General features: G+C 33.1%; 1 protein-coding gene across 1 annotated transcript in view; it reads left to right on the top strand.

Moving 5' to 3' along the window:
- Positions 1–26459, top strand: part of LOC145255694 (PDZ domain-containing protein GIPC3-like) — a 205656-nt gene that overhangs the window by 157193 nt on the left and 22004 nt on the right. The window contains exon 3 of the mRNA XM_080114272.1: positions 22104–22207. Within this exon, the coding sequence (XP_079970398.1) occupies positions 22104–22207 (104 nt within the window). The remainder of the gene's footprint in view (positions 1–22103; positions 22208–26459) is intronic.

Genomic DNA, 26459 nt, shown 5'->3' with positions numbered 1-26459 from the left:
CTTCTCTAAAATCTTTTTCTGTTAATATTTTGTTACATGCAGAACCAGTTTACAATAGTTCGATTAGTTATGTCTTTCTCCTTCTTTCTGGCATAGTGGCAGTAGCGTCATTCTCTTTGATTCCTGATGTTGTCAGCAGTTGAAGTAATAGTTATTATTCATCATCATAATTTTTTTTAATTATTAATTTTGCTCTGAGCATATCTCTTTGTTGATTTATTTTACTTTTTACGAATACATTAATTACATTGAGAATATTACATAGTATTAATCTATTTTTGGCCATCCTCCATAGGGGTTAATGGAAAAGCCTGAAAAGGCCTGTGATTTGATATCCAACACTCAAGATTGTATTGGATCCCTGTTATGATGCAACTTCCTGAACACGTCAGCTTATATTCAAAACTTTTATTAGAAAATTCATTTTTACTTCATCTATTATTTAAATCTCACCTGTCTGTTTAAATGTATGTAAGTATGTCTGCCTAAAACTTTCAACAGAGACAACAGATTTTCACAACAGCAGTATCCTTTAAAAGCTCGATCCTTCGGACGACAAATATTGAAAAATTAGCTTAAAATATTAATTCCTTCACCCTCAACTGGGCACTTTTCTACAAGGAGGGGTTGATATTTTGCTGACATTTTTGCAGGTCATTTAAACCTCACGTCAATGACGTTGCATAAAAGACATTTTGACCACCTGTAACGTCACAATTGCAGTGGGTGTATCGATAAAACCATTTGTTTGTTTTTTTTCCACCTCCTTTTCCTCTGGTGCGTTACGGGTTCGAGCTTGCTTACTAATCCTAATTTTTTTGTTGTGCTCGCAATTTTCTTTTTTTTTTTTTTGCTCAACCAACACACACTACTCTACTTTCCTTTCCACCTTCGCATCATGGGTTCGAGCCTGCCTTCCTACAACTTTCCTTACAGTTACAGGTTCGAGACTGTTTGCTACTCTTAATTTTTTTTGTGCTCGAAATTTTTTTTGCTCAATCAGCACCCTTACACACACTACTCCACTTTCTTTTCCACCTTCGCATCATGGGTTCGAGCCTGCCTTCCTACAACTTTCCTTTTTTTTTTTTTTTTTTTTTTTTTTTTGCTCAGCACACACGTTATAAACACCCGGGCAATGCCGGGCACCCAGGCTAGTCTAGTTATTAAATAGAATGTTCCTTTCCCACATAATTCTAGCATACCCACATTCAAATATTACTATACAGCTGCAATTGTTTATTATGGGTGAATGGTGAAAGATGACCAAAGTATCAATTAGAAATTCATATGAAAAATAAACTGCTAATTAGAATCTCTCATTGTGAAGTTAATTCAACCATTATATTAACACCATAAAGAGATATTTATATTGAAAATAAGTTGTAATTGCTGCTAGAATTTCAGTTAACCCTGAGGTCGATCAACAGGCAAAAATCACTGCTCACAAATTCTCCCAACTGATTTTGCCGCTTCTCAAACGTCAAATGATTTGATCCTCCCCCACTGACAAGTGACCTGTTTTTATAAGGCACGCGCACGTGATCTTGCGAGACTTCATTCATTACAAAACGTCACAGCCACCATGATGGACTCTTTCTTTCTCAACGCACGCGACTCACAGAACAGACAGACACGAGGACGTTTGTACGGTTATCCATTTTCCCCACACTCCCCCTTGATCTTATGATCACAGATGACAAGGGGGTGGTGATCATCTTCGCCGGGTGCTTCTTCGAGGTGGGACGACACACGCCTAATCTTCACTTGTGCTTTCGTCTGCAGTCTGAGGGTCGAGCATCTCTGTGTCTTCTGGAAGGCTACTAATCTCAGAGTCACTGTCTGATGGTGATGCTGCAATCCAGAGTGATGCCTCGCTAGATTCTGACTCTGATTCACTCATGTCATATAATGATGGTTGCGTTACTAAACGTATGTCTTTAACATGATGGGGCACGCCGTCGACCTGCACTGCTTGTGGGCTGATTATTTCAGTGACTTGCCCGACTCCATACCTTGTCGTGCACTTACCTCGCAGGTTCTTGATCCACACGACATCTCCTTTCCTCACTCTCTCTCCGGCTATTTCCAGTTCAGGCAGCGGGTTCGTATCTGTCCTTCACTCTGACATGATACCTATGCAATGTATCAGCCGGCGCTGTAGAGGGCGAAACATCTTTCGGGATTACATTGTACAAATAAACTGCCTCAAACACTGTGCAGCCTGATCTAGCCGCAATTGTTTTGACGGTTCGATGATTCCATTCAATGATCCCATTTCCACTAGGTACATGGGTGCATCGAAACCTCAGATGTATGCCCCAGCTGTCAGTAAACTTTCTAAACTGCTCACTGGTAAATGCAGCACCATTGTCAAGCAATATCTGTGTTGGAGGTCCACGTACAAGGAAAATATTGTTTAGTTGACTGACAATAGTGACTGTATCTTGTCGACGCAGCATATGCCATATGGCAAACCTTGGACAATCAATGAGAGTCAGGAAATCCTTGCCATTGTGGTGAGTAATGTCTACTGCTAGCTGGCTCCAGTGGCTCTTAACTTCCAACTTCCCCTTTTTCTAACAAACGGGTGCCAGGTCAATGGACTAGCATTCCACGCAGTTTTTAACCACTTCCATTACGTCTTCCCTTTGCACTCATGGTTCAACCAACTTAGCGAAATATAGGGTCTGCTTGACTCCAGGATGCCCACTTTGTTGGTGGATTTCCTTAATCCGATTAGATTGACCAGGGATCATAGATGCGACACAGGGAGGTTGTGTAGGTTCAACAGTTCTTTTTATGGTATCAAGCCATCTTTGAGGTACTCTTGTTAAACAATCTGCCTTGTTTATGCTGGATCTGACCAGGGACACCTCTATTGATAGTGCATATTCGTTCCCCAGGCTCATGATCGTGTCGAGCCACCGACGGATGAGCATCTCGCTCGTTGCTTTGGTTCGTACTCTACCCCATCCAGTAAGAGTGTCTGAAATCCACTTATGGACGCAAGCAGAATCTGTGAATAGTTGCAGGGTGGTTGTCTTCCAAAGGATTGCCAAGTTCATTCCCTTGATCACTACATCGAGTTCTGCCAGGTTTATGTGTTGGGAGTCTTTTTCTGGGCGTAACCAACAAGCATTTTCCACTACGGCTCCATCATGGACTAACGACATGCCAATGGCAAGAGAGCTTGTGTCAACCCACACACTACGGTCCTGGCTGTCAACACACCATCTGCCCCATGCTGGATCTTCTTTGTGCACTCTGGTGAGGACCTCTCTGACCATTGTATTGAGAGGGGCGTCATAAATTTTGTCATCCCATCCGGTTTAAGCAATACCTTTCTCCCTTGATGAGTACCATTTGATAGGGCCATAGTGTGTGGATTGACGCAAGCTCTCTTGCCACTGCTATCATATAGGGTCTTGAGAAATAGAAGACTCTTAGAAGCCTTTTTTTTTTGTTTTTTTGTTTTTCACCAATAAAAAATAATCTGAAAACGTAACGTCACAATTGCAGTGGGTGTATCGATAAGACCATTTGTTTTTGTTCTTTTGGGTTTTTTTCACCTCTTTTTCCTCTGATGCGTTACAGGTTCGAGACTGTTTGCTACTCTTACTTTTTTTTGTGCTCGCAATTTTTTTTGCTCAACCAGCACCCTTACACACACTACTCCACTTTCTTTTCCACCTTCGCATCATGGGTTCGAGCCTGCCTTCCTACAACTTTCCTTTTTTTTTTTTTTCTTTTTTTTTTTTGCTCAACACACACGTACAAACACTCGGGCAACACCAGGCACCCAGGCTAGTCTAGTTATTAAATAGAATGTTCCTTTCCCACATAATTCTAATATACCCACATTCAAATATTACTATACAGCTGCAAATGTTTTATTCTGGATGAGTGGTGAAAGATGACCAAAGTGTCAGTTAGAAACTCATATGAAAAATAAACTGCTAATTAATTAGAATCTCTCATCGTGAAATTAATTCAACCATTATATTAACGTCATAAAGAGATATTTATATTGAAAATAAGTTGTAATTGCTGCTAGAATTTCAGTTAAACCACCCATCATATAGGGTCTTAAGAAATAGAAGACTCTAAGAAGCCTTCTTTTTTTCTTTTTTTTCTTTTCTTTTTTTTTTTTTTCATCAATGAAAAATAATCTGAAAGCTAGTTCTAGTTAAGTGAATTATATTTAGCTTAAAATTAAAATTATTGTCGATGTCACTTTCAAGAATATCTTTCAAACAGGATCAAAAGAACATCTTCATTGTCATTATTTTTAAGTAGGATTTCAGAGTTGGAAGCTATGAGGTTAAAATCTGGATCAAAAGAACATTTTCATTCCTTTCTATACTCTTAAAGCAGCGTTGTAGAATCGGGCGTATAAGGTCCAACTCCAAAAATTTTGCTTCCTTATTTTAAGGTCTTTCAATATTCAAATCGTGTTTAGACTCTTTGGGGATTAAACAAAATCAAGCTTCGATTCCTAACACAGTTAAGAGTCCAATTCCTTCCAAAACTGTCTCTGTAACCCTGCTTTTAGGATCTGTCATGTTATAGGTATATTTACTAATTTGTATTTTTCTTCTGGTGCTGTTTTGTTTGATGGATTGCATATTGTTACATTTGTCATGCAGTTAATGATAAATCCTTCGTTAATAGCTTTATTACTTTTATTTAACATCTGTGATTATTTCAATGTGAGAGCAGAAACGTTAGTCATCTTGTACAGAATTTCACAATGGCAGCCTTATCGGAAATTAATTGGTTTTGTTTTCATTAATGCTATACATATAGTAATCCAATTGATTTAAATTTGGTGAATATATATATATATATATATATATATATATATATATGGGGAAAAATATGCTTATTCAATTATATTTCACCCTCCTATTTATATTAATCCTTTAATTTGTGAAGCTCTATGTAGCTACAGAGCATATACAAATAAATGGCAGTCTATATTTAAAATTCCAAGATGTTGTCCATCTTACCGTTTATTTCTTTCAGCATGTCAAAATGTTCAATTCTTGACAGCATCGGTTTCGTAGTGCATTCATATAATTATGTCAATTGTTTAATCTTTTCCGCCCTGACTCATCAGAAGAATAGGAACTCATCAACTTAAAAAAAAATAATAACTAAAAGGAATATGGGTTCATGCCCATATTCCTTTTATTTTACATATATTTATTTACATAAATCTGAAAAAAAATCAGAAGACTAGTTGCAATTGTGTTTTGTGATAGTTACGCCATCTTTGATTTTTATGTACAGTCATTAACGCCATACCAACGTGTGTGTGTGTGTGTATATATATATATATATATATATATATATATATATATATTATTTTTAAAATGTAATTATCCATGGACACGTGTTTCGTTGTCTACGACTCATCAGAGTGGCTGAATCTAGTGAGATTCAAAATCGGAACCCTGCGGTAATGAGCCTAAACACCTTGTATGTGTGTGTGTGTATATATATATATATATATATATATATATATATATATATAATGTTAGTTTTAAAAATATTTAATTGACGGTACAGGTTGGATTAAATGTTGAGGATAGGACGATTCCAATATTTTTCCCAATTCCAACACAATTACTGATTCCGATCCCAATCCTTTTATAATCTATAAATATTTAGCTATAGCGTCATTTTTTTTGTTTTTGTTTTGTTTTGTTTTGTTTTTTGTTTTTTTTTTTTGTTTTGTTTTTTTTGTTTTTTCGGAATACTGTAACGTGCCGTATGTGCATATACTTTCTCAAACATAAAATACATTTGTGGGGGATAATTTATAGAATTTAGTATTAGTATTTTAAAATCAAATTTAGTTTATTATTGGTACCAGCAATAATAGAAAATTAAGTTTTCAACAAAAATTAAAAAAAAAAAAAAACAATTAAGAAAATTGTTTTTGGCATCGAAAAATAGGCACAAATTTTTTCCAATACCAAAATGTTTCAATTTTTATGATTCCTGATTCCAATTAATTGTCCTAACACTATATAGGACATTATCAAATAAAAGAATTGCAAAGTCCGTCATTACAAAATTAATTTTATTCAAAAACTTAAGATAATAAAAAGTTTGTAAAGATTGAGTTCAAGGAGTTCAAAAAATATTCCGGAGTAAAAAAAAAAAAAAAAAAAAAGTCTTTTTTTTGTGTGTGTGTGTGTGTGTGTGTGTAAAGAGAAATTAGAGTCTAGATAAAGTTTTTTTCTTTCTTTTATTTTTTATTTTTTTTAACAGTATGCGCAGATTTGGAGCACTGAATATTTCTTGCTCTGTGATTGGTCAAAAGAAACTGTTGATTTCACTTTTTGTTCAATCAAGAGTCAATATGTAATAAGATTCACTGCTGCTTAGAACAAGAGATGTCCAAAGAAATATAATAAATTTATATTTTTCACAGCGGTGAAAATGAATTAGTCTAGTGAAACCATGATTTGGAAAAATAATTCTGATTGGTTGAAACCCTAGTTTGATTGGTTGTTGTGACCCGACTTCAACTAATCAGAATACAGTTGCTGTGGGAGTTGGGCACCTGCTAAATTTCTAAATATAAGGCAGAGCACAAGCTCACCCTGCAGAGGGACTCTGAAGAGCAACAACATTGCCAAACAAACCCTTGTCAGTCAGAACCATAACTCTCAGAAGAGAACTACAAAGGGTTCTTGACAACTCGCACTTGGATAATCTTCACACAGCAGCGCCATCATCTTTATCTTTTCACTTACTACAAGAAGCATCGTTGCAATCATACTCCTAATATCATCACAAATGATAACTTCCACTAAGTCAACACTCCCCTAATATCGGCTTGCACGATAATGTCTACAGACAACTTCACTTTAATTATCTTTACAAGGGAATTAAGCCTAGCTCTTCAATAAGCCTCTCTCTCTCTCTCTCTCTCTCTCTCTCTCTCTCTCTCTCTCTCTCTCTCTCTCTCTCTCTCTCTCTCTCTCTCTCTCTGACAGTCTTTCTTCACTCTAATATCTTATGTGATAATTTCTATGCGGACAACTTCACTCCGATTATCTCCATAAGGGACTTGCACCTCACTCTCCAATAAGCCTCTCTCTCTCTCTCTGGCAATCTTTCCTCACTAACAACAACTTTTTTTAAAGTTCAGTAAATGATTGGAAAACAGTCAAAATGTCCATTGTGTGTGTGTTTTCTTTCTATTTATTTCTCGCCATTTTACACATTATTCATTATATAACATAAGTATCGACAAATTTATCTTTGAGAAATTAATTTCATTCATTTTAACAACTGTTTTAATTAATCTACTTGTGCTAAAAAAGAAAAAGAACTATCTGCTTGACTTTCAAGGTTAAAGATAACATTTTAAGAAACTGGTCAGTGACGGACATATTTATAAAGATACGTTGTCCACATGATTGAGGGATTGGATATATTATATATTTATTTCAACAGTTGACTTAAGATTACTTTCTACTTGTTTACTGCGAAAATAAATTTTATGGTGTCAATAAGGATGACTCATGAATAAAAAATTTTATTCAACTCTTTTATTCTGCAGAGTTTATATCAGCATTGCAAATAGATTGTGAGAAGCTGAATTAAATATTTTCAGATTGACTATGCTCAAAAACTTTATGTCTAGTATAATAAAGTCGTATTCCTGTCTGTTTACAATTTTATTAATATGTACATTATAATTTTCATACTGAAAACGGATTTTTACAGTTACATTCCATCATGATTTCTATATATACTACTAGCCTGGGTGCTCTGCGTTGCTTGGGTGTTTGGAAGTGTGTGCTGAGCAAAAAAAAAAAAAAAAAAAAGTAGTAGGCAGGCAGGCTCGAACCTGCTATGCTAAGGCTGAAAAGAAAGTGAAAGAAAATCTGACGTCTTACCACTACTCCATGATGCGACCGGAAGTTCAGAACGTTTAAAATTAGACAATCTAACTGATACGATGACTTGCAAAAATGACTCGCAAAAAATCGACCCCTACTTGTAAAAAAACTGTCCAGTTGAGGGTTAAGGAATTAATGTTTTTGGCCAATTTTTTCGATATTTGTCATCCGAGACGTCAAGCTTTAAAATGATACCGATCTCGTGAAAATCTGTTGCCTCTTTCAAAAGTTTTATGCAAACATACATACATACATTTGAACAGATAGGTTAGATTTATATTATAGACTAGCAGGGGTACCCGGCGTTGTCCAGGTGTTTGGAGGTGTGTGTGCTGTTAAATAAAAAAGAAACTGGGGGAGGGGGTAGGATCGAACCCGAAGCCCTGAGGCGAAGTTTGAAAATAAAATGTGAAAAAAACATGAACCATTCGCCCAGCGAGAATGAGTTACTGAAAGATGTTTGAATTTATTTAAGTAAGAACCAAATTGACGTGCCCGCATGGAAGTCGTCGAGCGTTACGACGACGACGTAAGCAATAGCTATTCAGCAAATGAGGTCAATGACCAGGTTTGTTTGTTATAAGCGAAGTAAAAAAAAAGAAAACATAAAAACGAGCGTTAAAACTTAAGGGGGGGTAATCAAAACATCGGAAAAAAAACACAAAAATAACTAACATAAGGCAAACGAGCGATGTTAAATGTAAAAATCGAAAAAGAAAACAGAAAAACGAACACATGAAAAATGGCTTAAATAAGCCTGTTTCGATATTAAAATTTTAAAAATCGGTGGGTACCCGGGTGTTTTTGAGTGTGTGGTTGGGGGTGGATAAGCGAAGTAAAAAAAGAAAAAAAAAAAACAGAAAAACGAACGTTATGTGAAAAATGGCTTAAATAACACTGGTTCAATATTTAAATTTTAAAAATCGAAAAAAAAAGACATCTCACACCACGATTCGAACCCAAAACGTTTAGATAACGAACCAACTGAGCTAACGCACATGAAATTTAGTCAGTTCTTCAAGTATTTAAAGTAAATCGGGTCATGACGTCATCCGACGCATGCGTAAAACCGGTCGTCGTCATGAGAGGACCGTTTTTGTTGACCCCCCCCCGTCGAAAATTGTCGATTTTGGGGTGAAAAAATGAACGTTTTTGGCTAATTTTTCGATATTTTTCATGCGAAGGATGGAGCTTCAATATGATAAAGAGTTTGTGAATTTTCGTCGTGTCTGTCGAAAGTTTTTAGCAGACACATAAACATGCATACACACATTTTCGCTTTTATATTTATAGACTAGCAGGGGTACCCGGTGTTGCCCGGGTGTTTGAATGTGTTTATGTAGGAGAGGGTGACCCTGTTTTAATATTATAAAAAAAAAAAAAACAATGTTAAGAAAAATTGGAAAAACCAATACAAAGCAAAATGGCGAACAAACGTTAAAAAAAAAAAAAAAAAAAAGGTGTAAAAGAGGAAAAAAAGTTTTGGTAGAAAGACAGGCTTGAACCCGAAACATCGAGGCTAAGGCTGAAAAAAAATGCCGGACACGTTACCCCTACGCCTAAGAGACATACAACTGAGAACGGATAAAATTAAACCTTTAAAAACACTTGCAGGTGGTTTTAAACTAACGGCAACGTTTTCTAGGTCAAACATGACATTGTCGCAGGAGCAGAGAAAATGAAGGAAAGATTTTTTCGGCACCCCCTCCCTGTACAAACTGATGATTTTAGGGTGAAGGAATTAATGTTTTTGGCCAATTTTTTTATATTTGTCGGGCGAAGGTTGGAACTTTAAAATGATACCAATCTGGCAAAAATCCGTGACCTATGTCAAAAGTTTTTGAGACATACAAACACACATACATACAAACATACACACATTTTCGTTTTTATATATATATAGACTAGCGGAGGTACCCGGCGTTGCCTGGGTGTTTGTAGGTGTGTGTTGGGGGGGGGGGTTAGATTAAGCCAGTTTCTGTTTTCCCCGCTATGCGGTGATCAAACAATAAAAAAAAACAACAAAAAAACTAATGTAAGGCAAACGAACGATGAAAACAGAAAAACAAACACATGAAAAATGGCTTAAATAAGCTTGTTTCAATATTAAAATTTTTAAAAATTGGTGGGTACCTGGGTGTTTTTGGGTGTCGCTAAGAATAAGCGAAGTAGTAAAAAAAAAAAAAAGCAGAAAAACGAACATTATGTGAAAAATGGCTTAAATAACACTGGTTCAATATTTAAATTTAAAAATCGAAAAAAAAATAAACCATCTCACACCACAATTCGAACCCAAAACATTTAGATAATGAACCAAGGCCTTAACCAACTGAGCTAACGTGACATACATGAAATTTGTTCGGTTTTTCAACTATTTAAACTAAATCAGGTCACGATGTCATCTGACGCATGCGTAGAATCAGTCATTGTCACGAAAGGACCGTTTTTGTTGACCCCCCCCCCTGTTGAAAATTGTCGATTACGGGGTGAATAAGTTAACGTTTTTAGCCTGTTTTTCAAGCAAAGGATGGAGCTATATTAAAGAAAATCTATTTTAATTAGTTCCAGTGTTTTAAATGTTCTGGTTAGAAATAGTATTAACAGTTGATTTATTTTAATTTATTTTTACTTAGTTAGCTGACATCAGTTGCATTTAAAACAGAAATAAACTTTATTTAATCTATGAGAGTTATTTCCTGAGTTATTTTCATAGATGAGGATGGATGTGTTTTATGCTTCCATAAATCCAACATATTGTCCACTTTCAGGAAAATCTTAAGTTAGGATATTCATATGTGGCTAAACCCTCTGTCCAGCAGTATGTTCTGGCCTGGCAACGCCGGTTATATACAGATTTTAAATCAATAATATCAACTGAAAAACTAGCAAAGTGCAACAAGTCATGTAAAATGACACATATCAAAAATGTATATATCTACATACTGTCTAGTGTTAGGGCGATTAAATTGAAAACAGGAATAAAAAATAAAAAAAATCTGAGCTTTTTGGATATCTAAATCAAAATCGGAAAAAAATGTGAATATTTTCTGAAGCCAAAAACGATTCTTTGTGTTTTTTTTATTTGATTTTTTTTTTTTTTTTAACAAAATCTTTCACTACTGGTAGTAATAATAAGAAATATAATAGTTTTTTACATTTGAGAAAACTTCTGCACATTTAACATGTGTTAACATGTGTTTTTATGGTAATCAGGAAGAAATAATAACTTTATAGTTAAATATTTAGAGATTTATAAAGAATTGGAATCGGTAATTGTATCGGAATCAAGAAAAATATTGGAATCGTCCCATCATTAATACTGTCTGAATGTTTTGTTCAAGGCGACTTTAATCCAGGATATGATAGACCTTATCACAGCCTCTGGTAGGCTGTTCTACAAAACAGAATCACAGAGAATGCTGCCTTTCTTCTAATTTTGCTGGGTCCCATGAAGACCATGACTTCGAGCTGGGGTAAAAAGAAACCTTCTAGAAAAGTATGTTTAAATTCTGGTTGATGTTTTATGATAGAAATATGTCCTTGCGCATCCTCTGCTGCTCAAGTGAAGAGTAGTTATTCAAAAATAAGTTGCCATGATGCATCCAGCACTGCCTTGAACTATTTGGTTGTCTGTAGACTGACCATGTCTTCTGGCAGATTGTTCCACAGTCAGTGCAACAACCTGAACTAAAAAAGATTCCTTCTAAAGATTTAACCGAAATCGTCCCTTGTACAATTTCTCTGTCTACAAAAAAAGACTTCTTCGCAAAGTTAGTGTTTAAGAGGTCATAAGCCGCATTGTTGTCCTGCATGATACACTCCAATAAATACAGATTGAGAGCTTCCACTTGTTTTTCATAGGAATTTATGTAGAGTCCATGGACCATCTGCACCACAAGTCTCTGAATGAACTTGGGATGAAGTGATATTCCAGAATGTGTCACAGCAGAGATACATATACTAGTAAGAAAATGTTGGCTGTCAGTGGCAAAGGATCAGTAGATGAGAAAGAGCAAACTGCAGGCCTTATTTGTCTGAAATGGGCATTAGAAGTAAAGGTGGAATATACGATATGATACGATGCCTCGGTTCAGTCTCGAAAGACAAAGAATACCCCATGTAGGGGCAGCTGCATATGCAATTGTGAGGCAAGGGTTGCGCAATCCCAAACCATACCTCTCCTGGATCGGCACTGTTCGAGTCCAGTGGGAAGGAGAAGTCCAGGACGACTGGAAACAACACCGAGATAAGCAGAGAGCACATTGAGCACCTGGAAGTTCCAAATGGTCACCCACTTTGTACTGACCAGAATGTGGAATATATAACACAAGAAAAGGAAGAAGAAAAAAAAAGTAATTAAAAATAAGAGAAGACAGCAAAGTGACTCAGTAACAAACAAGTTTTCAAGGATTGCCGTAACCATCTGTCCACGTTCTCTCCACAACCTCTGTTTATGCAGTTGAGGGGCAAGATTTTGCACATGAGACACAAGATTTTGCATCACTTCATGAGACAACTTAGTTATAAAAGTGATCGTGATTCTTTCTTCCCTCCTCCTAACAGCTTGATTCCATGACGCATACATGCACGGACGCTTTAACGGTAAGCCACAAGTTTCCCTACAGAATATACCACAACACAAGTCCTTGAACTGCATCCAATCAGAATAGGTCATAAGATTTGCATTTTATTTTTTATCTGTGAATGTTGTCCCATTCATTACAATGAATTATTTTTGTAAATAAAATCCTTTTAAAAACAAATTAAGGCTTGTTCATCTAAGCAAGATTAAACCAGAATAAATATAGTATTTTGGTGAGAGTAAACCTAACAAATTTTGACAAAATTTGATGACCACCGAGCCACCCCCTCCCTTAAAAAAATTAGACTTCATGCCTAAGGTAACAAGTGAACTTTATGTTTGTTCTTGTTTTTTTTTTTTGTTTTTTTTTTGTTTTTTTTTTATGTAAATGTTCATTTTTGTTTACATAAAATAAGATTTGGATTGGTTCCTAGGAGCTATTCATCATTTTTCATTATTTTTTTCTTCTATTACATAGAAGGAATTAGTTCTTATTAGTTGAAATATATATTAGTAAAATATTAGGCAATTGTTTTGCACAATTCAACTTCATGAATTGAATAATTGATAACCTATTAAAATAATGATATCTGCAAACGTTTCTAGAAAAGCACATGTTTTGTCTGATATTTTAAACAAATTAACAAAATTTTTTAGATGAGGATTGATAATTTGGATTTGATTATTCAAACTACTATTCTCATTTTAAGCATTATTTGTACATTTTAGCCAATATAACCTCTGAACTTCAAGTGGCTCTTGTTGAGCTCAGGAATCTTTCTGTCGAACTCTGGAATCTGTATGGAATTTCGAATGGAACCCATTATTTAATATGAGAATAGCATGCTCTCATTCCGTCAGCCATAATCAAGGTAGAAGTAATTTAAAATTTATACTTTGTATCACCCACCCTGAGGACCGAACGTTCAACGTCCAAGAAAATGTTACATATAACTGAATTTTATCAGCTATTCCACTGGATTAAATAAAAGGTTCCATTCAATCCTATGCAAATTCCAGAATTTGTCAGAAAGATTCTCGAATTTAACAAGGTCAAAGGTTATATTGACTGAAACGTTGTACAAATAGCATCTTGAAGATGAGATTAGTAGTCTGAATAATCAAAATAATACAAGATCATGAAAGTAAATGTTTTTTGTTTTTTTCTTTCTTTTTTTTTTTTTTACTTGAGTTGATTACCACACAAAAAAATAACCGCCTGTTTTTTCTTTCATTTATGGTTAAGGATTAATTCGTCTCAAGATTGAATGTATGTCACATGCTTAAATATTTAGAGGGTAAAAAGTTGTGCCCAAAGGGGGTTGTAAATGGCGAATATCCAGCTCATTTCGGATTAAGGTGACAATTTAAAAAGGAAAGAAAAATGGAATGCAGTAAAATTGGATAAATAAACTTTATTTCTGTCTCTTATCTGCTGATTACAAGCACTTTTAATATTGGATGTTTATAAAATGTGTGCTTATTTTAATAGACTGAATTTCTCAATAATACAAAATTATTAGACCACATTACTATGGTCTACTCCATAATAAATACTAATGTCGATTTTTATGTAGATAAATATATATCCGTCCCATCACATATTAGCAATTTAAAAAATTAAATTACAAAAAAAAAAAAACTCCTGAACGAAAGCATTTCAGTGTTTAGGAGAAGGGAAAAGGTAAATGTTAAGTCGGACAACCCCCCCCACCTAAAATGAATTTGGATAGAAATCCTTCGCTCTATTTCAATAATGAAGCGGGTTTTTTTTTGGGGGGGGGGGGAGGGGGTTCTATACCGATTGATAATATTAAAATGTTGATACTTATGCAGAATATAGTCCGTGTTATTTTTAAAAATAGGATTTTCAAGTTAAATTGAATTTTTTACGATATTTTATTTTATTAAATTGTTAGGTAAACATGCAGTATAGTTTAAAAAACGCTCTCTCTCTCCCTATTTTAAGAATGGATTTCTTAATGTTATTATTTCAGGATAGTCTGTATTCAGCATAAATACCAAAATTTATTTTTAACTTTCCAATTTTTCCTTTTTTCTTTTTTTAACCCTTTTTTCTTTTTCCTTTTCTTTTTCCTTTTTTTCTTTTTCCTTTTTTCTTTTTCTCCTTTATTTTTTTCTCCTTTATTTTTTTCTCCTTTATTTTTTTTCTCCTTTATTTTTTTTCTCCTTTATTTTTTTTCTCCTTTATTTTTTTTCTCCTTTATTTTTTTTCTCCTTTATTTTTTTTCTCCTTTATTTTTTTCTCCTTTATTTTTTTCTCCTTTATTTTTTTTCTCCTTTATTTTTTTTCTCCTTTATTTTTTTCTCCTTTATTTTTTTTCTCCTTTATTTTTTTTCTCCTTTATTTTTTTCTCCTTTATTTTTTTTCTCCTTTATTTTTTTTCTCCTTTATTTTTTTTCTCCTTTATTTTTTTCTCCTTTATTTTTTTTCTCCTTTATTTTTTTTCTCCTTTATTTTTTTTCTCCTTTATTTTTTTTCTCCTTTATTTTTTTTCTCCTTTATTTTTTTTCTCCTTTATTTTTTTTCTCCTTTATTTTTTTTCTCCTTTATTTTTTTCTCCTTTATTTTTTTCTCCTTTATTTTTTTCTCATTTATTTTTTTCTCATTTATTTTTTTCTCCTTTATTTTTTTCTCCTTTATTTTTTTCTCCTTTATTTTTTTCTCCTTTATTTTTTTCTCCTTTATTTTTTTCTCCTTTATTTTTTTCTCCTTTATTTTTTTCTCCTTTATTTTTCTCTCCTTTATTTTTCTCTCTTTTATTTTTCTCTCTTTTATTTTTTTCTCTCCTTTATTTTTTTCTCTCTTTTATTTTTTTCTCTCCTTTATTTTTTTCTCTCCTTTATTTTTTTTCTCTCCTTTATTTTTTTTCTCTCCTTTATTTTTTTCTCTCCTTTATTTTTTTCTCTCCTTTATTTTTTTCTCTCCTTTATTTTTTTTTCTCTCCTTTATTTTTTTTTCTCTCCTTTATTTTTTTTTCTCTCCTTTATTTTTTTTTCTCTCCTTTATTTTTTTTCTCTCCTTTATTTTTTTTTCTCTCCTTTATTTTTTTTCTCTCCTTTATTTTTTTTCTCTCCTTTATTTTTTTTCTCTCCTTTATTTTTTTTCTCTCCTTTATTTTTTTTCTCCTTTTTCCTTTTTCTACTGTTTCTTTTTTCTCCTTTTTCTCCTGTTTCTTTTTTCTCCTTTTTCTCCTTTTTCTTTTTTCTCCTTTGTCTCCTGTTTCTTTTTTCTCCTTTTTCTCCTTTTTCCTTTTTTTTTCTCTTTTTTCTATCTCTCTTTTTTTTCTATCTCTCTTTTTTTTCTATCTCTCTTTTTTTTCTATCTCTCTTTTTTTTCTATCTCTCTTTTTTTTCTATCTCTCTTTTTTTCTATCTCTCTTTTTTTCTATCTCTCTTTTTTTCTATCTCTCTTTTTTTCTATCTCTCTTTTTTTCTATCTCTCTGTTTTTTGTATCTCTCTGTTTTTTGTATCTCTCTGTTTTTTGTATCTCTCTGTTTTTTGTATCTCTCTGTTTTTTCTATCTCTCTGTTTTTTCTATCTCTCTGTTTTTTCTATCTCTCTGTTTTTTCTATCTCTCTGTTTTTTCTATCTCTCTGTTTTTTCTATCTCTCTGTTTTTTCTATCTCTCTGTTTTTTCTATCTCTCTGTTTTTTCTATCTCTCTGTTTTTTCTATCTCTCTGTTTTTTCTATCTCTCTGTTTTTTCTATCTCTCTGTTTTTTCTATCTCTCTGTTTTTTCTATCTCTCTGTTTTTTCTATCTCTCTGTTTTTTCTATCTCTCTGTTTTTTCTATCTCTTTTTTTTTCTATCTCTTTTTTTTTCTATCTCTTTTTTTTTCTATCTCTTTTTTTTTCTATCTCTTTTTTTTTCTATCTCTTTTTTTTTCTATCTCTTTTTTTTCTATCTCTTTTTTTTCTATCTCTTTTTTTTCTATCTCTTTTTTTTCTATCTCTTTTTTTCTATCTCTTTTTTTTTCTATCTCTTTTTTTTCTATCTCTTTTTTTTCTATCTCTTTTTTTTCTATCTCTTTTTTTTTCTATCTCTTTTTTTTTCTATCTCTTTTTTTTTCTATCTCTTTTTTTTTCTATCTCTTTTTTTTTCTATCTCTTTTTTTTCTATCTCTTTTTTTTCTATCTCTTTTTTTTCTATCTCTTTTTTTTCTATCTCTTTTTTTTCTATCTCTTTTTTTTCTATCTCTTTTTTTTCTATCTCTTTTTTTTCTATCTCTTTTTTTTCTATCTCTTTTTTTTCTATCTCTTTTTTTTCTATCTCTTTTTTTTCTATCTCTTTTTTTTCTATCTCTTTTTTTTCTATCTTTTTTCATCTTTACTTAATTTTTAACTTCACTAATCGATACATCTTTTCTATGATTAAGAATATGCAAAGCATAATTTTTTTTCACTATCATTTCTCATAAAATTCTACAATGTTTGTCACGATAATTTATCATTGAAATTTATGTTCTAAAAATATGACACGTCATTTTTTTCTACGAATTTTCCGAGATGTATTTTTTGTAGTGAAGAATCTTATATTAATTACCACCTTCCTTATCTATTAGTAGTTGTTGAAGGAATCCTTTGATTTTTGCACTGAAATGAAGTGAACAGTACCAGGTAAAAATACAACCGACAAGATTCGTATTGGAATTAATAACTTTCAAGGTGTTACATTAATAGACTTTTTCTTTGTAAATGTTAAATGTCTTGCTTGCAATATGTGCATGTTGATTTGGTTGCAAGTTTTGTATAAAGAGAAGCATTAAGTTTTGTCATTCTTTGTTAAACAAAAAACTTATCAGGTTTGTTCATGTTTGCGTTGTTTGCTATTTTATGTCGTAGATAAGGAAAGTCGCATTTTTTTTTTTTTTTTTTTTTTTTTTACAACTCTCAACAGTGAATAGGTTAACGTAGTTTGCTTGAACCATTGTTTAATGTGTATATAAGAAGTGATTTAAGTTTATAGAAGGCAGAACAATGCAAAGGTCTGACTGATAGACTCAAACTGACGCAACTTATGATATAATGGTGGAAGTAGCTATGCAGTTTCGTTTTCATTGATTCAATTTATGCGTTAACCATACATATATTTTAATATAATATTTTAAATGTAGGATGTTTTATTTATATCAGGTGGTGTTTCCGTGATGCTATATTTTGAGATGTCTTCCTTTCGTCAAGCATATGTTCAATTTTCAAACGTGCAGGGACTGCATCCCAAAATATAGCATCATAGACACAGCACCTGACTGCCTGATGCAAGAAAATCCTACATATAAAATATTGTATTTAAAAAAAATGTATATATATGTATATATTATGCATATACACATGAACTGGGTCAATAAAAGTGAAGCTGCATAGCTGGTTCCACCATTATATTTTAAGTTACGTCAGTTTGAGTCTATCCGTCACACCTCTGCATTTTTTTGACTTCTATGAATTTAAATTTCTTATATTCTCAGGTTTATTTTAGCATAATGGGAGTCTCCTCGTGAACCATTACAGAAGATGCTTGACTGAACTTCAATCTTTGCTCCATCCCTTATAAAACATTCTCGTCAAACACTCGTCTACCTACAACCACTGTCAAAATTTTCCCTTACTCTCTATCTGTACCTAAAACTAAATGAAAGTTGCATGAACAAGTTTTCTCCTAAAACTGTTTGATTGTGAAATAAGATACCACGAGGATGCTTCCCAGCTGAATAAACATGGTCGTTTTTAAGTCTTAGTTTAAATAAGTTCTTAGTGAGCCATCCTCCTAAATAATCAAATACAACCAATTTCCACTTATTATTAATTATCATGGTGTTGTCTCATCGGCCATCTGACACTCGATAAACCATATCCTCAAGTGGCCTTTAAACTTTGATAAGCAATAACTCTCTCCCATTGTAAGAAATTTTTTTTTAATTTACTCCATACGCATATATTTTTTCCCCTAACAGGGTTCTGCTTAATTTTGAGAAATTTTTAATTTTCTTATCTAATGTAAATCATTGTGCATTTTATTTCTAGTTTTAATTTTGATAAATTATATAAATATTATATATCTGTCCATTGAAATGTGACTGTATATATTCTCATTTTAGATGTTTATTTTGACAGGTCTTACTTTAGTCATTCCATGTTTAGGATCCCACAGTACTGTAACGGGAACGATGTCCCGGGCATGCGTCGTCTAGTGGTGGACCCCTCCAGCGTGACCAGACTCGCACTGGTCCCTGGAAAACATACCTCCGCTGCTCAAGGCACGTTAAACATGCATGACCCCAAGTCCGTGTGGCAACATTGTCCTCTTCGGCCGTCACTCTGGTTTTGTATCTGTGTCTTCGTCGTCTGGCGTCAGGGCATACCTGAAATAAACTGCATCTTCACTTATGCCGGCAATCGAAAAACAAAGAAATAACTCTGAGGTCATTTTCGTTTAAACCAAATAAAATAATTATTTGCAATCATTCTACATTTGTTTAAAGTCGTGTTTTCGTTATCCGCGCTTCGTGATGCAGGTTGTATACTTGAGATATCAGGTTAATTCTCTAGCTAAGAACAAGATCTTTTCAAGTTAGTCCTTATTGAGATCTCTGCCCCTGCCTCTCACCCCAGGCGGGGCGAGAGCCGATGTGTACGCTTCGCTCGCTGACCAAAGACTGCCAAAACCCTTCTATATCTGTTTCGAGTAGGCGATCGTTGTTTATATCAAAAGCATCTTCCTTCCTTTTCTCCATTATCTTCTATTCCCCCCTCTTTCTTCTCTTGTGAATTTCTTTTTCTATCCCTCTATTTTCTTATTCTTTTCCCTTTCTCTATTGTTTTGTGAACATATCTGTCAAACTAGCTTGGTGGTCTCTGAGTTAAAATACCGCGGGTCCCCGACTCCGAGCAGACATTTTGGAACCCAATTCTCGAGACTGTCCGAATCAATTACGTTAGTTAAAACTCATTCTCACCAGATCCAACTAGAAAAATAATCTCCTTTTTTCCGCCATTAAAACAGATACCATGTCTCCCGAACATCTCATAAACGCCTGTCTTAATCTTTGACACAGTATCAGCACGCCCCGGCCATAAGCATTCTTATCTTCACCTAGCTGAACGGGACACCCGGCATCGTCCGGTGTCCCGTCACAGTACCACAGACGACCTCATCTTTTCTCCTGTAACAATGTCCATCTTATCGTGTTCTTTCTCTTATTACTGAAGAGATCCTGAGCAACCAACCATATAGACGACTAATAATTGAGTATGTTTTCCAGTTTAAGTTTAACACTGCCTGGAGCATTCTTGTGTAAGTTCCATCTAACTTTCAAGTTTTTTTACTGAGAGTCCATAAAGCAGCATTGTCTCCACTACGGCTCTAAAAATTGAGAGAAGACACTGGCTTACAACTTGATCTTCCTAAAGCCCTGGAAGATAGATCTGTGGAGGGAAAAATTAATTTGGTTCAGACAACCCATCCAATACAATGAGTTCAGTATTTCATATGAGCATACATAGGGTGCTTCCGGTGATATTCAAACAGGATCTACTCTAATTCAAATCCTATCACAAAGTTAAGACCTGATTTTTGTGCTATATTTGATCATTTTTGAAAAAATTTAGATCAAATTAGGCTATTTATATGGTTCTCTAGTGAAATTCTTAGTTTCTTTATTCGTTGTATTTATAAGTGATTGTGGTTGTAACATCTGTTTGCCTGTAACAGCAGAAGAAAAGAGTTAGAGCCAGGTACGTCCTAGGTGTTCCACATCTGTCTAGGAGCTGCTTGGCATGCCCTATCCTGCCTTGATAGAGTTCAAAACTGGCTTTGAAACCGAGTAGTGAAATCCAATGTAAACAAGTTTTTGAGCCATCCTCATAAATAATCAAATTCTACCCAATTTACACCATATACAATTACTACACTACCACCTTATATTCATTAACCCTTATCCTCGAGTGGCTTTCGGACCTTGATAAGTGGTGATTCCCAAGTTAAAAAAAAAAAAAAGGAAAAAAAACAAAAGTTGGAGCAATTAGGCATGCTCTGAATTCTCAGAATTATTAGTTGAGCTGGAATCCAGGATTTGGTGGGGGTTCTATAATAGCTATTTTAATGTCCTCTTTCAATTGCATAACATTGCTATATTATGGATGACCTTTGACAATTCTAAAAACAATTTACTTTCAATTTTTTTTTTTTTTTTTTTTTTTTTTTTTTTTACAAGGGATTCACCATTTATAAAGACCCGTAGGCCACTCGAGGATAAGGGTTAATGAATGCAAGGTGGTAGTTTAGTAATCGTTAATGGTTTAGATTGAGTAGAATTTGGATTATTTAAGGAAACAGCTCAACAAGAATTTGTTTACATTGGATTTGAAGGCTACCATATTATAATCGGCCAGGAAACCAGCCAATGGAACAGTGTTCAACATGTGAGCATTATGTGCATTTGATATATTATGCAAAAGAATAACAGTGAGTGATCCGTGCATTTACAAAAACGCTCTGTCACACTCTGTGCAGTTATATCTGACATAGTTTGGGTTTCTATCCAAAGATTGGTTCCATCAATGTAAGATAAGAATATGCCGATATAGTCTGATATAAGGATCATTCAGGCTTTTAACAGATCCAAGAAATCCTATATGTGCTGTACAGGATTTTGCTGATGGTATTTTCAATGTTTGTATGGATGACTTCGTATGCTTATATACTTTTATTCAACCAGATGTACATGAGATACACGGTTTTTTGATGGTTTGATCCCTATTTGGTCAGTAAAATCTATCTATAATTATAGTAGATGACTTAATTCCAAAGTGCGATTATGAATGTATACTGTCAAACGTGGATCCATGCAATTTGCATGGTATAAAAATTCTTGGATATGTTGTATCATACAACACAAATCGGTTATTTACAAGTAGATTGAATGTCTTTAAATCTAGAAAGGATTGGGTTTTGGGGTCCATGCTGGTAAATTGCACATATTTAATTACACAGCAAATATCAAGCTTCATAGACAATCTGCATCTGTTTTCACTACCTTTTACATAGGTTCCATCTGAAATGAATTCCACAAGGTTGGCTAATTGTTTCTGTTTTCTATAAAGTTTGGCCGATTTCAAACTATAGAAGACACTAAATAAATTGTCTGTGGTTAGTTAGAAATAATACCTTTTTATAATGTGGTGAAAACGTGTGCATAGGCATACAGCTTATGTATTCGATTATGAACATGTTATGTATTTGATGAGGAGACGATGGTTCGAAATATCAAGACTGCATTTGTCTGCAAATTGAGGGAGAAAAAGATAGATGAAAACTATTACTAACAGATGCCAAAAATACCACATTGTCTTGTCTGTTTTTTTTTTTTGTTCTTGTTTTTTTGTTCTTGTTTTTTTTTGTTCTTGTTTTTTTTTGTTCTTGTTTTTTTTTGTTCTTGTTTTTTTTTGGGGGGGGGGTTCTGGTTGCTCTTTCCTTCCTGTATTGTCATAGCTTTCTAAAATATAAAAATCTCAATATACTACACATGATACTTCAACAAAAATAAAACACTTTTTTACTTATTTATTTTTAACAGCTCACATAGGACCTCATAGTTCCAGCAAAAAATCCGGAGGTCTTGGAACTGGTAAACAGACCCTGCGATTACGTTCCAAAGGACCTGCAACAGTGGAATCAGTTGTAAGTTGTTGTTGTTTTTTTTTTTTTTTTTTTTTTTTTTTTTTTCTTTGGCACAAGAAATTAATTGTTGTCTATTAAAGAGTTTGAAATGCTTTACATATTATCTTTTATTACATACTAATCAGCATACAATTTTTGTTGAGCTTTTATCGATTTCCTAGTATTACTTTCTTATTGTATTTTAGTGATTTGTACTTTGATACTAATGCAGTATAAGAACCATGCTATCGTCAGAATTTTCTGGGTGTTTACAGAAAATGCCAGATGCTGAAATTCTGAGTGCCTTAACCCAACTACAAAAACTCAAATAAAACATTTGCTTGTCATTGATTTATTATATAAAAGAAAATCAAAATATTTATTTTGATTTGAACAAAAAGTAATAAATCATAAAAAGAAAAATCATAAAAAGTCAAAAATATTATTTTTTTTCTTTTTTGCTATCAGCTGTTTGTTATTCAAAAAATAAGGTTTTTCATTATTGTAATGAAATTCGAAAATTGAAATCTTGAATTTCAAGTGAAAACAAATGATGTCAACTGAATTGTCATGTCACAGTAATGAACATATCCAAAAGTTATGAAAAACAATAAGGTAGAAAATTAATTATTAATGAAAATAATTTTCAAAGACAATCAGCAAAAATTGAGTTTTGCAAAAAAAACAAAAAAAAAAAACAAGCCGGAAAGTTCTAATTGTAACAAAAGGGAGGTAAATATTTTCTGAAAACTGAAAATCGTTGGCCAATTTAGCAAAATTTGATTTTTACTAATTGTTTTCGAAAACTGTTTTTATTAATAATTAATTTTCTACCTTATCGTTTTGTCATTTTTGGATATTCTCATTACTGTGACATGACAATTCAGTAAATACCATTGGTTTCACTTGAAATTCAATATTTCAATTCTCGAATTTCGCTACAATAACAAAGAACTAAAAAATAAATATTTATTCATGCGACTTACCTTACAATAAATGTTTTTTTTTGTTTTTGTTTTTTGATTGGAAGTTTTGTAAAAACTGTCCCATAATTATGCAAGAATATTGTTTTCATTTCCAATGAAAAATTAATTGCAAATTGTTTTCATGTTTTTAATTTTTCATTAAATTAGATTCGTACTAACAGAAATAATATATTCATTGAAAAAATTGGCCAACGTTTGAGGAAAAAATAAATAAATAAAATAACGAATTGTGTTCAACACCATCAGATGATTTTTCCGATAGCATGGTCCTTATAATTCATGAGTGTTAAAACATTTTATAATCACATCTTTCTCACTTTTTTGTCTCGTTAATGAAAATGAGATTGCAATAAAGTTGATATCCGTGTAGCTGCATTTAAGATTGTAGTAATAGTTTCCTCATTATATGGGTATATTTCATATATTTATTTTTTGTTGTATGAACTTAACATTCAAGCCAATGAAATTAAGCCTATATAAATAAAGACAGCTTTCTGAAGAATTGGAAAAAAATTTCTGAATTTCTCCATGAAATATAATATAGGTTGGCTCCCAAATTTCGATTACAGAACATTTTTTTTTAATGCTTAATGTTTTACATATAATTTTACAACTCCGCCTACATTATATGTATAACTTTACAACTTTACCAACCTATATATATATTATTCAGCTTCTCTTTTGCAATTATTTAGTCATATTTCAAATAATATTCTCATTCACTATACATTATAAAAGAAATCATTTTATGAACAATCAACCTGCATGAACCCTTTTAAAGAAACAATTTTATCCTCTATCAGAAACTTAGTTTTAGTATTAGGTTGGTACAAAATTAATGTCGTTTTTATCAGATATATATATCTGATAAAAACATTATTTTTGTACCAACCTATTGCATATTATATATAATATATATATCTGATAAAAACGACATTATTTTTGTACCAAAAGGTGCAGGTGCATTATAGGGGTAATATTTCCCCAAAATCGTTCATTTGTTTGCACTTTTCTCAATAACCACTCCTTGGATTTAAAAAAAAAAAATTGTACAAACATTAGTTATGGTGAAAGTAAACTTTTCACTTGTGGCGAGAGATCCTGCATGCTCAGCTTGTTTAACATTAAAACAAACCAAACCTATGGATTTTCACCAGAAATGTTAGCAGGATTGTGGCTCTAATACTGTTCAGTGTCAAACTTATTTGTCACGAATGGTCCTATCAGGAAGTTAAGTTTCAGACAGCATAACTCTGGCACAATAATGTTGACACCACCCTTATCACACCAAGAAAAGTTTGACTTTAGGGGGCGATTCTGCTACTGGCATCAGAAGCTACCGTGTGAAGGTTGCCAATATCCTGCAGTGAAAATAGTACTATGGATTCAGATCAAAACTTGCATATCCAGGTTGCCAGTTTATGTTGTTATTGACTGAAATACTGTTGCCTCATTTTGTTTTTATTTCTCATTGAATAGTCTGAAAAGGATTGATATTTTGTCAAAAAAAAGACCCAAATTACCATATCATCTGTCATGTATCTACATTAAAAGAGAACAAATGAGTGCTATGAATAAGGTTTTGCCAAAATATACAAACCCTTCTTCATTATATACAACAGTAGACAAACACAAAAAAAATCTGTTGGAAATGTGTTTATTTTCCTCATTCAATGGAATTCGTACTTGACACTAAATAAACAGTGATCCAGAGCCAGTTGAAAAATTGTCTTTTTACATCTTTACATAGACAACTTAATTTCTACGATTTTTCATTTACAACAACTATCAGCTTGTTAGTCTGTCAAATCATTTTTTTCTTTCTTTTTTTTATCAGTCCTTAATTTTCAGTGTTTTAAGGCATTCATGAACATTTTGGCTGTCTGACATTTTCAACCAGTCAGAAAATTTTTTTTTTTTTTTCATAATTTATTATCTCTTGTCAAATTCACGTGTCAGTTTTCCTACCTGTGTGATTGATCCCTATAAGCATTTATTTTAATGAAAATCAGACTTTTTAAATTATGAAAGATCTTAATAACTTATAATTTTGTACATTTTTCTAACTTCCCTAAGCATTAACTTGCCCAATCTAAGTGCCACAGGTCTTATGAAGAAAAACCTGAAGTCCTACCTAACTAATATTCCTGGTGAACCAAGTACAAAAGAGATCCAGACAGTTGCACTTAAGGGAACAGCGAGGATACTAAAAGAGCTCTCGGTTGGTTTCAATAAAAAGCAGGGCAATGTTGGCAGCTAGTTTGGCTGCCCCATACCCAGCATTACAATCTTCAAAGAAAGAAAATTTAAAAAAAAAAAAAAAGAATTGGAAAGTGTGAGTCATCTGATATTGAGTTGCAAGGTTCTTTTGGGGGACGACTACTATACAGCGAGACATGGAGTATGCAAGTACCTCCACTGGATCATCTGTAAAAAATTAAGCAGCCAGTGTAGCAAGCAAGTCCTGGGAACATCAACCTGAAAGAACCGTTAGAAATTACTTATATACCATACATTACGACCATGTAATCCCTACAGCCACCTACCTTGAAAATGCTGCTGTCAAACCTGACATAGTTATATGGAATAAGTCAGAAAGAGTGGCAACCTTGGTTGAAGTGAGTGTCTCTAATGATGGCGGTCTGAACAGAGCTGAATGGGAGAAACAGATCAAATATTAAGGTCTTATGTACAATATGAAAAGAAACTGGAAGCTTGGGGAGATATCAATCGTACCAATTATTATATGTGCCACAGGACTTATGAAGAAGTCCTACTTACTAATATTCCTTGTGAACCAAGTGCAAAAGGGATCCAGACAATTGCACTTAAGGGAACAACGAGGATACTAAAAAGAGCTCTCGGTTGGTTTCAATAAGAAGCAGGGCAATGTTGGCAGCTGGTTTGGCTGCCCCATACCCAGCATTACAATCTTCAAAGAAAGAAAATTAAAAAAAAAAAAATAATACTACACCAGAAGTGACAATATATTATTCTAATATTTTTTCATTCATGCCTTAACAATTTTTTTTATATTTCTTTTACTAGCTTATTTTCAAGATTGTTTTTCTCTTGTAATATTTTATCTAATGTCTATCCTAATGTAATTTATATAAATCTGTATATTATATTCTACTCCCATTGCTACATTATATACAATTATGATGATGATCATCATTTTAATGTCCGTTTTACATGCTGGCATGCATTGGGTGGGCTTTAGAAATTGATTTAAAAAAATAATCTATATCTGGCCAGGTCTTTATCCATCTTTCTCTCAAGTACAT

The sequence above is a fragment of the Euprymna scolopes genome, chromosome 3, assembly GCF_053919585.1.
Source record: "Euprymna scolopes isolate OS-2025 chromosome 3, ASM5391958v1, whole genome shotgun sequence".
In the NCBI taxonomy this organism is placed as follows: Eukaryota; Metazoa; Mollusca; class Cephalopoda; order Sepiida; family Sepiolidae; genus Euprymna; species Euprymna scolopes.
This window is presented reverse-complemented; position numbering and strand designations above follow the sequence as displayed.